Here is a 12,036-nt window from a genome sequence, read left to right on the forward strand (position 1 = left end):
CTGTGAAGGCAGGGAAGGAAAAGGAAATGGGTTCAGAAATTCTTTGTTAGATTCTCATTAAGCAGCTAGTGAGTAAAGATGGTCCTCAATACAAAATGGACTAAAAAGAAAGAGGATAATACCCAGTATGAGAAAAATGAAAGCTCACATAATCTAACTTAAGTTTGTTTAATTTAATCATAAAATTTGTTTAAAAAAAAAATCACAGCTCAAAACACAATGGAACCAATACTCAAAAAAGTCAAAACAAATAAGTACAACCAACTCTCAATAATTCTAGGGTGATTTGAAAGTATTAATAAGAATTACTTAAAAAAAAAAAAGAAGTAATAGAGATATAGTCCACCAACTAGGGGAGAGTACTGACTTCATGCTCCACCCCTCTCCACACCAGGTAAAATTAAGAATTGGCTGTACTAAAGAGAAGAAGGCCAAGAGCTAGTTGTCCCCTTGTGTCACAACCAGAATAGCAAAATGTGAATCATTTAGTTAATTCTGTAGTTGATTCTTATCTACAACACTGATCTTACAGTTGCAAAGAAAAGATCAGACTACCTTTTGAGTTATATCTTACAAACTGATCATATAAGGCTATTCCATGGCATGCATAATTAACAATTCTAGCTCTATTCCAGCATTCTTTCTCCACCATTCTGGAATCCAGCACACCCATAGTTAGATTTCTACCCACAAACGAAAGCCCAAATGCCAGTCTTTGGTGGCAATCTGTACATGCAGATGTGCGGCCTCAGAATACCTCCAAAAAGTCCACTAAATGGGTAGGCTAAAAAGTGAAGTCATTAAAAAAAATTTTTTTACAAGGTTTTCTGTTTTGTTTGTATGAATTTAAAAATCAAATCTTAATTCTACTTACTATTTGGTGGCCCTGTTGCCTGGTATGATGGATAAGATGCTGAAACAGTAGGGCGAGAGAAGACTGGAGGTTCATCTCCAAACACCACAATCATGACCTGAATAAGCCCCAACAAGTCTGACTGTGGCTAAAAACAGAAAACAAATTTAAGTCAGCTACAAGACTTGCTTTTTGGCAAAATCTATGGCCATTTCTTACTGGTTTTCAACTGAGCTTGATAACTTTTTTGTAGGATCCCAAACATAAGAATTCTACTGAATTAATTTAATATAGCTACGTGATTTTCACTTATCACTTATGTGTAGCAAAGCTGTTGCTTCATGCATATAAAAATGACACTAGCCAAAGCAGTATAATGCAAAATTCAGGTAGTACTGTTCTTCATTTGACTCTGTACAACTAACTATAAAACTTATTACGTACTTCCTATGGACAAATTAAGCTTTCTGGTACAAATTCAGGATGAATGTAAACAGTAGTCACAAATATTACTTAAGGCCTTTAAAAGATAACAATGCTACCTTGGAAACATGTTCTGAGACTAATTTTTCTTAGATAGTATTATGACTTCTAAAATTATAGGTATGCTCTGCCTTAAAATAGATCATTGTACAAAAGATACAAATTGTTATAGAATCTTTCCTTCCAATAGTGATTGTTCTTCCAAAAGGTTGCTATACTTTTCCCTCAAGAATCTACCACTACTAGAAGACAAACTATACTAGGCAAAGTCGTTCAAGGCAGCTTATGTGATGGTTCCATTTTTACCCCTTAATATATTTTGTGTACACCTCATCTCATATACTTCATTCATGAGTTCATCAGGTTCTGAAGGATTACTCAATCATCTAGATTAGCTACCGGTCATCTTCACACCTTCTCTTCTCCTAATAGAAGTGTTCACTAACAACGTTAAACTTTCCAAAGCACCAAACTCATCTCTTGGGTTCAATTTCCACCATCTTACAGACAACGACAGTAACACTTCAGAAAGCTTCTGTGAAAACTTGCCAACTCCCACTATTCCCATACCCTTTGTTTATGAATTTAAAAGCTGAGACTGGGGGTTTCATGTACAGTATCTGTAGCCCAGGTAGGGCGTGGCTAGAGATGGTACCTGGCTGGGGCAGTGTGGCTACTGGTGACACACTTTTTTCTCCTGTTAATTATTTGGTTCAACAAAACTCCCAGCCTAAATCATAATTTCATACGTTTTAAAAATTGAGATATAATTCACATACCATAAAATTTACCTTCTAAAGTGTACAAGAGGTCAGTTGTTTTTTTTCCATCAACACTATCTAATTCCAGAAGATTTTCATCAACCCCAAAAGAAATCCATACCCATTAGTAGTCACTTCCCATTCCCCAAACCCCCATCTATAGCCCTTGGCAACCATTAATCTATTTTCTGTCAATAGATTTACCTATTCTGGACATTTCATATAAATGGAATCATACAGTATGTGACCGTTTATATCTGGTATCTTTCGCTTAGTGTAAGGTTTTCAAAGTTCATCCAGGGTGTAGTATGCATCAGTATTTCATTCATGTATGTCCATGACTAGTTTAGTCAGTCAGACCAAGTTTTATTTTAATTCTTTATCATACCATTTATCTCACACAAAACTCTTTGAAGAAAAATTAATCTAATCTATAATAACTACATCCTGGAATACTGTAAAGCAATGGGTCATGAATTCCAACTAATTCAGAATGATACAGGATATGAAAAAAGTAGGAATACTGCAGCCTAAGGACCAACTGAAACAGACAATACCTTTATAAAATTGCTTTCCCACCGAAAACCCTGCATGTAAAATTCCTCTCTTCTAGAAAACCCTTTTGACTTGTTTTTCCAGCAACCAATAAAATGGTCAGATTTTACATTCTAGGTAGTACAGGATAAGGATACATAGTCAGGATTAGGATCAATAAACAATTTCAATAGTAAGATCAAGCTAAATGACAAGCAGCCCCACTTTATGTTCTGTCATGCTAAATTATTGCAGCAGCCTCCTAAGGGCCTCTAGTTTAACTTACTGAGCACTGAGAGTTTTCTATGAAAGTTCAAGCTCCCCCTTCCATAATAGAGAGCTAGCTGTTGCTGAGAATCACCTGTTTGGGCAGGGACTACATACTCCAGCCCTTCTTGCAACTAGTTTTTACCAATGGGCCATAAGCAGAAGTGACTTAACTTCTAAGCCAAGATAGATACGAAGGATTGCTCCTTTATCACTCTCTTGATGCCTGTCTTCCTCAAAGCAGAGGACTTCTACATCCGTGAAGATGGCAGCACCACAAACTGGGAAGAGCCCTGGTCCCCAGCACCAGGTAAAGCTGCTTGCCATGAGGAACACTCCCAATGAACTATCATGTGGGCAAGAGTCTTCTACAGTATTAAGCCTCTTAGCATTTTGGGGTTTACATTTTAAAGCAGCTAGTGATTATTAGAGAACTAATCAATGTATTCATCTAGTATACTTCTGACATTATACCTAATAATTGCTTTTAATACACTACTCTTGTACAAAAGTCTAAAAAATAACTCCCAACTGTCTACTGAAGAACGAAGTCCTTAGCTAACAATCAGGATACTTCATGGTATAGCCCCCAATACCATACTGAAGTCAGTCATCATTGTGTCTGTTCTGTGAGATCTGCGAAATCTGTCATACATACAGAATGTATGACATATATAGCTTTAAAGAGTAATAATAAAGAAAATGACTGGGAGCCATTATCTGAGTTAAGAACTAGAAGACTGACAGTAATTTAGGAGCTCCAAACTGCATCCCCTCTGTCTACTCAAGAGGTAATCCACTTCTCTGATTTAGTGGATAATCATTCCTTTTGCTTTAAATGTACTACATTATGAATGATTTCCTAAAGTTTAAATTGGCCTGTTTTTGAACTTCATATAAATTTAACCAAAAGCTGTGTATTCTATTGAGATTTATTGTTTTTGTTTAGTCATGTTTGTAAAATACGTTCCTGTTAAAGATTATAGCTATATTTAACTCAATTTCATTGGTGTATACAGTAGTAAATATACTACAATTTCTTTATTCCTTTTCCTGTTCTTAATAGCCAGCAGAGTTGTATCTGATCTTGGGGAATGTAGGCTACAGCAATTCCTGCTGTATTTCCTAGTATGTATGTGCAGGGTGACTCTTGTACAGTGGTCCTCAACTGGGGGTCACAGATTTGCCTCCCAGGGGATCTTCAGAAATGCCAAGAGACATTTTCCATTGTCACGACTAGGCATTATACTATTGGCATCTTGTGGGTAAAGGCCAGAGACCCTGCATTCTACAACGGACAGGTTAGCTCTCCCACAATAAAGAATTACCCAACCTATGATGGCAACAGTGCTGAGGCACATACCTAGGTGTGCAACTGCTAGGTCACAGGGTGTGTGCTCACAACTTTACTAGGTAATGCCAAACCGGTTTCCAAAGTAGCTGTGTCAATTTTACCTCCCACTGGTGGTATCGAAGTATTCTCTTTCTCCACATCTTCAATAACCTTTAGCACTGTCAATTGGTAGTACAGATTTGATGGGTATGTAGTGTTATCTCATTGTGATTTTAATTTACATTTCCCTCACTACTAGCAGGGTTGGACATCTTTCCATGTTTACTGGCAATGAAGATTTCTCTTTTGTGAAGTACTTATTCAACAGTTTTATCTGAGGGTCCCTGGGTGGCTCAGTTGGTTAAATTTCCGACTCTTGATTTCCACTCAGGTCATGGTTTCACAGTTCGTGAGACTGAACCCAGCGTCTGGCTCTAAGCTGACAGCACCAAGCTTGCTTAGAATTCTTTCTTCCTCTCTGTCTCTCAAAATAAACTTAAAAAATATTAAAATCTTAAAAAAAAAAAAAAAAAAGAGTTTTATCTATTTTTCTACTGGGTTTCTTTCTTTTATGATTCCCAAGGTACTTTTACAGTCTGGACATTATTCTGAGGGTATTAAGTATCTCAGATATATTCTTCCAGTTTGTGGTTAGTTTTTTCATACTTTTCAATGTGTCTTTAATAAATAGAAGTTCTCAATCTGTATACATTTAAAGTAAAAATTATTTTTTCCTTTATAGCAAATGCTTTGTGTCTTGTTAAAAACAAAAACAGGAGCACCTAGGTGGCTCAGTTGGTTAAGCAACTGACCCTTGATTTCAGTTCGGGTCATGATCTCATGGTTATGGGATGAAGCCCTGCGTCAGGCTCCATGCTGAGCACGGATTCTCTTTCTCCCTCTCTCAAAATAAATAAATAAACTTAAAAAAAAAAAACACAACTAACTTACTGCAAGTTCATGAAGGTAATCTTCTATATATTTTTTTCCTTTTGCCTTTCACAATCTACCTGAAATTTTTTGTATTCTATAAATAGGAACCCACCTGCCCCAGCTCCATTACTGAAAAGTTTGTCTTCTCTCCTGTATCCTTCTCTGCTGTAATACCACTGTCATATATCAAGTGTTTACACACAGTGGATCTTTTTCTGGGTACTTTATTAAGTTCTATCTATCTATTTCTGTGACAATTCCATACTATCTTAACTACCAGCTTTATAATACATTTTGACATCTGTAAGGCAAGTCCCTTTTACCTTCTTCTTCTTGAAGAGTGCCTTACCTATGCTCGATCTTTTGCATTTCCATATAAATTTTAGATTCAGCTTATCAAGTTTACAAAAGTGACAAACAAATATATAAAGAAACAAAACCTGTTAGGACAAAGACCAATGTGTAAAGAACCATGAATAAGGTTCTCTCTTAAAGTCTTCCAATAAAATTAAAATTTTTTTCCATAATGGACCTATACATCTTTTCTAAGGCTTATTCATAAGTCACTAGCATTGAAAAATATAAAGCATTCATTTATCAGTTCATTAGTTCTCTATTTTGAGTCTAATCTACTACTAAACCTGTGTGTCGAGTTCTTAATTTGTATTATTCTGTTTTCCAGGTCTAAGATTTCCACTTGGTTCCTTTTTAATATAATTCTCCACCTGAACATATTAATCACAATCGTTTTTGAGTCTGTGTCTGATAACTAGATTACCTGGGGGTTGTGGTGTCCAGTTTCTACTGTCTCATTTCCCCTCTTTGTCCTCTGTCTTGAAGTGCTTGATAATTTTAAACTGTATGCTGGGCACTGAAAAATTACCGAGGCTCCATACACTGCCTTCCTCTAGGAAGGGTTTACCCTATCTTATGACAGGTGCATACTATGACAATCACCTTAATATAGTCAGGACGGAGCTGATTCGAGGCTTTTGGAGTGTGTTCCTCCAGTGCCACTTGGCATTCCTGACACCGTTCACCTACACTACTTTTTAAAATGCATTTCCCATTATGTGAATCCCATCTATTCTTAAAGGTTCAACTCAAGCAAATAAAATAGTGACTATGTGTATTCTGTAAAGTACCAAGCTCTATACAAATATATTGCTTTCGGAGAACCTTTTCCAATTATCCAGCTCAATGATTAGTATCTCATGTGAATGTCTCTCTCCTTCTGGGAATCCTCTTTGAGTGTTAACAGAAAGTAGATGCTAGGGAGCAAAATATATAAAATGCAATCAATTCACAGAAGACTGTTAATACTTACGTGTTTCCATTCATGTAGATACGGAAGATATATCTTCCCATTTGCATCAACATGCTTTCCTGTTTTAATAGTCATTGAACTAGTAGGCTTAACAAAACAGATAGGGGGATTATATGGGTATGTGTCCAGCAGCCACAGGCATATTGGAATATTATATATATTACCTGAAAGAGAAAGAGAAACTTGTTACTCTATTTTTATTATTTTTTAATAATGGCTTAGTAGGTAAGCAAGAGAGAGCTAGAACTAAGCAACACTTAGAAAGAAAATCACAACAAATATTTTATGTTTCAAAGCTGTGTTTAAGATGTTTCTCAAATTTTCAGTTTGTAAAATACATCAGCAGGATTAAGGAGCTAATTGATCACCACTCTGCCACTGTCTGCTTGCTGCTATAAAAACATTCTTTGCAAGTTATCTTACGGATAACTTTGCAACTTGAGTCTTGTCATTTCAGTTCATAAGGTTCACTGGGAAGGGATATAAAAGGAAGACCATGGATTATGGTGTCCTATCAGAAAGTGATATAATAAGCTACACTTGAGATTCCCTTGCCAAAAGCCAGACTGTAAGACCCAAACCACCTGCCAAACAGATGTTGATCGGTGGCCACAGCTTGACCGTTTCATATATTTTCAGATGTAGTTACTCAGCATCAATGTCATCTCTGTTTTTTGCTTTAGGTAACAAATCTCTCTCAGTCGAGGAATTAGACTCAATGTAGTCAAAGTGAACAGTGTTTCAAAGGATCAGCAGTTAACATACTGAATATAAGCCATCTCCTTTTCTTACTAAGCTCAAAACCCAATGTCCCAGTAATCATCTGAATCACCTAACATAATTCAGATGCATTTTTCCCTTTTGGAAACAGTTTCACTTCATATGAATATATACATATAAATTGCACTTAAAAGAAATCAAACAGCTGTGGGACTTTGGATTTATATTTACTCAAAACTACAACGGAAAAAAAAAACTCCAATAGACTATATCCTACATATAAAACATAAGTTTATTTCAATCACCCAGAATTCTTTGTTTTGTGAAGATAAAGAATCCTACAGAATTACTTAGTTTTAGGAACTATGCCATATGAACAATAGTGAGGGAAGAGAAAAGATAGTTTAGGTAATATATATTTTTCATATGTTTTAATTTATATATTTAATTTATATATTATACATTCATATTCATATATGTATTCACATATATATGAAATATATTAAATATTTTTAATTATACCATAGTTTCCTGCCTCCTTCTCCCCACCATGTAACTATTTCTACCACCCGAGTTTATTTCCTGAGGGCAAAGGCAAAGTCAATAATCTTGAATTTTTCTCAGTCCTTCCTAAATTCATCATAGCTGCTATATACAATGCTGATGTTCAAGTGTTTTCTCTCTTTGCCTGGAACATCCATTCTGATACAAATGGTTGACTCATCCTTTATATCAAATTCAAATTTTATTTCCTCCATGATCTTCCCACATGGTCTTATTCTCCTCTGTAATCTCATTGCACCTTTACATTTTATCCTTAAACAGCAGTTACAGGACACTGCAAATAACTATTCCCTCTGTTTCTCCTACTTGTGTAAGTTCTTCCAGAGAAGATACATCCTTTATTCACCTTTGTATCCATAGCCCCAACCCCTATGCCTCACGCACAGCAGGTACTATGTAAAATCAATGGATGTATTACAGAGATACAGGTCTTAGGTAGTCACGAGGAATAATTAAGACACAGAACTGTCCAAAATCAGAAGAGTTGTTTATGAAACTGAATGCTCCCTTATCACTGTACAATTCCAGCAGAGACTGGCTAAGAGAGACTTCATTAACCATCATCAGTATTATCACCAACATTATAACCACAAATAACAGCTACTTTTGATATCTGTTTATTACATACCAGGCTCTGTGCTAAATCTTCACATTATCACAATGAATTCTTTTTTGAGTTAGTTCTATTATCCAATTGTTATGATATCCATTGTCATGTCACAAAAATGACAGTATTACAGAGAGAGAACTTAAACCTTACTCTGCCCTGACTTTAAAGTCTCTACCTTAGCCACTATACTATATAGCTTCCCATAGTGGGAAGCCTGGATGTTATGGGAGGCTGAACTACAAGGGACCTAAAATCCCTTTCTAGGGGCTCCTGGTTGGCTCGATTGGTAGAGCATGTGACTCTTAATCTCAGGGGTTGTGAATTCAGGCCCCTACATTGGGTTTAGAGGCTACTTAAGAATAAAATCTTTGGGGCGCCTGGGTGGCTCAGTCGGTTAAGCATCCAACTTCAGCTCAGGTCATGATCTCACGGTTCGTGGGTTTGATTCCCACATTGGGCTCTGTGCTGACAGGTTCTGTGGAGCCTGCTTCGGATTCTGTGTCGCTCTCTCAAAAATAAATAAACATTAAATAAAAAAGAGAATAAAATCTTTATTACAAAAAAAATCTAGTTATAAGATTCTCTAAATCTATGAAACATCAAACTCTTCTGGTGCACTGAGGCACTTATTTGTTGATACATCTTTGTAAAGAAGCGGGGGAAAGGTGAAAATATTAGGTGCTGCTGCCAAATGAAGTTCAGTTAGAATAAGAGTTAAAAATATCTATATCATCATGAAAGTCGTAAGAAAGTAGGTTTAATTTACGTTAGGTTTAATTTACTTGTAACTCTTTGGCAACCTACTAGGTGAATCACAATGCACCTGTACTGGAAACATAAATTGCTTAAGATGTTTACCTTTATAAGGCACAGGAATTGTTCCAGTGAGGTTCATCAGTTCCCTGGAACTGCCATCATTAAAAACTGAAAGGAAAGAATAATGATTCAATCATTCCTGACACTCCCAGATAAGTTATTCTTTCAGAAACACTGCTTAAAACTCCTTATTACCCTTGAAAGAGCTAACTTGTTAAAGTATTGATCATTTTGTCCAATAACAAAATGTCCTTTGTTGATTCACTCAGTGGGATCAGTTTTTAAATGAGTAAAGAAAAGATCCTTTGAATTACTTGGAAAAATGAATGTGAGTGCTCCAGTCCCAGTGAACATAACCTCCGGGTCCCCAACTAATATGATTATAAAGTTACTTAAAAACCATTATCAAACTGATACCATACTAAATGTTAATCTAATATCATTAAATTTTAGATTGCTCAGATGTTTATCCCTACTCAATGTCACCCTCAATCCCAATGTAGTATCAAAACACAGTATTAAAAAGAAAAAAAGTTTTCAGTCAAATATAGTCATCTTTTGATACTAACACTTCTCATATCATTTGTTTCTAGCTGTAATTGATTATCATTAGGGCACATAATTTATACTATATGGACTACTGTTTGTAATAATGATTTGAAATTAACACCGTATCACACAGGGAAAAAGCTGTAATGCATAGAACTGCACTGCTGATCTCAGTTCTTTTACTAACTACTGGCAATTACAGTCTGTGCTATAATTTATTCTGATTTTGTACATTTTAAAAACCACCTTATTTAAAATTCAGGGCTTTAACTACTCTAAAAAAACATGGTGAGAATAATAGTTGAGACTTGGTCCAGCCATATAAACTTAATGTTGGAGTCTCTGTCAGTTTAGGTAAACACATTTAAAGTTCTGGGCTTGGTTACTTTTTTCCCTTATGGAAGCCATTTTTAAATTAACTCAGTTTTGGTCATAGGAGGCTTTTCCCAGATCTAAGTACAACAGTACAGTATGTGGACAGGAAGTAGAATCATGCCCTAGGTTTGGGAGAGGAGTTCCTGTTCATGTCTTTGCTGTTCAGAAAATTCAGGATAGACTGCCCCTCTGTTAACTCTCACCTCTTGTCACCAGACTCCTAATGTTTTCAAAGCCCCTGGAGTGGAGTTTAGAGTGAAAGTCTAACCTACAAAAGTCAGCTCTTAGCCCTAGAGCCAAGAGCCTCGTGATGGACAGGAGGCGGCATGGGTATGCCCTTGGCCCTGGCACATTTGGGGTTTACACGGACCCAGAGTTGGAGAGATGACAGTAGGATTGGTGAAGACACAAAGACTTTTTTTTCTTTTTTGAAAGAACAACTCTAGGTATTGTCATTTCTTACTTAACTCTCAATTTTTTTTCATTTCAATAGAAAGTGGACACACACTGTCACCTACCTACCTATAGAATTAAGGACTATATTGTAAAAAGTGTTTTCCTCATCTATAAAATGAAAGAGATATTCCACAATATTGTTTTACAAAATGTGTTCCTAATAATATAAAGAGATGCTCTGGGGAGAAAAAAAATAAAGTTCCACAGTTATCAGCTTTAGGATATACTGTACACAGTAGACTCTCCTCTCTCCTCTCCTGATGAGTACAGGCTCTGAGAAATCCTGCTGCAAAGAAACCCATTTAATTTTAATTTATAATTGCTCAAACTTCTCCCCCCATCCCCACAAGAAACATTCTTCATAACTATGGATACAATTTGGGGAAATAGTAAACTAAACTGTTTTTGAGATCCCCTCTAGGTCTATATTTGCACAGTTCTGTTAGAGTATTTTTCTAAAACTTAAAATAGCTAAACATGTAAGTTATTACTAGATGTCATTTCTTATCCCCCTAACATTAGGTGGAGGTTCAGTCCTACAAAGGAAAAACCAACAAACTTAAGAGGAAAATGGGAAACCTATAATTATTAAAGAAAAGAGTAAACTCAAAGTCCAGCAACTGATATTTTTATTATATAAACTCACCATATGAATCCAACACAGGTTTGAGATCTTTGTATAAAGTAATAACATTGACAGTTTCACGTACAGTTAGGTCTCTGTATTTGTACTGAAAAGCAAAATCACACAGGAATTTAGTTTAAAACCAATGCACATAGTTTACAGCTAGGTTAATTTTCTTAAAATTCCATTTTCTTAATAGCACTCTTCTTAAAAGGATTGGTTCTCGCTAGTCATTAACATTAATTAAAGCCTAAAAGAACCTTGATAGCTTTCACTCTAGCAACCTACTCAAACCCTTTACTCACCTCTATTTTAGCTCTTCTTTCTAACTGGGAAGACCCTCCACCAAACCAAATCTTAATCTTTTACAAATCTAGCTTTCATCTCTCTCCTCCTTCTTAATGACTCCTTTTCCCAATGTCCTTTTAGCACACAACGATCTCTCCCTTACCTCCAAACTCCAGCATTTACTGTCAATACTAATTATTCTGCAAATTTTCATTTATTGTACTGTATTTTCACACCCCCACCTTGTACTACTCCACTCCAGGGAAACGAGGAACCTGGTTTACACATTCTTGATGGATTAGACCAGGCCCTCCATCTTATTACAATTTATCAAATCTCACCAACTAATGAGTTTCATCCATGAACACATAGCTTTCAATTCGTTTTTAGTACTTTTCTCTTAAAAAGAAGCAATCAGTTACTCCGAAAACAAAGACTCTAAGAAACAGGACAGAGACCAAAGCAAACAGAAAAGAAGGAATTAAGAAGTAACAGAAAAACTGCAAGGAGCAGGAGAAAAATTCAAAAAGAATTAGCATTAA

At 35.9% G+C, this 12,036-nt stretch overlaps 1 protein-coding gene across 1 annotated transcript in view; it reads right to left on the bottom strand.

The window, feature by feature from the left end:
• TSG101 (tumor susceptibility 101) overlaps positions 1-12,036 on the bottom strand; it is a 44,106-nt gene that overhangs the window by 27,857 nt on the left and 4,213 nt on the right. Inside the window, exons 2-5 of the mRNA XM_039236797.1 lie at positions 11,228-11,312; positions 9,244-9,309; positions 6,492-6,655; positions 875-1,001 (exon numbers count right to left, since the gene is read on the bottom strand). Of these exons, the coding sequence (XP_039092728.1) occupies positions 875-1,001; positions 6,492-6,655; positions 9,244-9,309; positions 11,228-11,312 (442 nt within the window). The remainder of the gene's footprint in view (positions 1-874; positions 1,002-6,491; positions 6,656-9,243; positions 9,310-11,227; positions 11,313-12,036) is intronic.

This window comes from Hyaena hyaena, unplaced genomic scaffold, assembly GCF_003009895.1.
Source record: "Hyaena hyaena isolate Hyena2069 unplaced genomic scaffold, ASM300989v1 scaffold_116, whole genome shotgun sequence".
In the NCBI taxonomy this organism is placed as follows: Eukaryota; Metazoa; Chordata; class Mammalia; order Carnivora; family Hyaenidae; genus Hyaena; species Hyaena hyaena.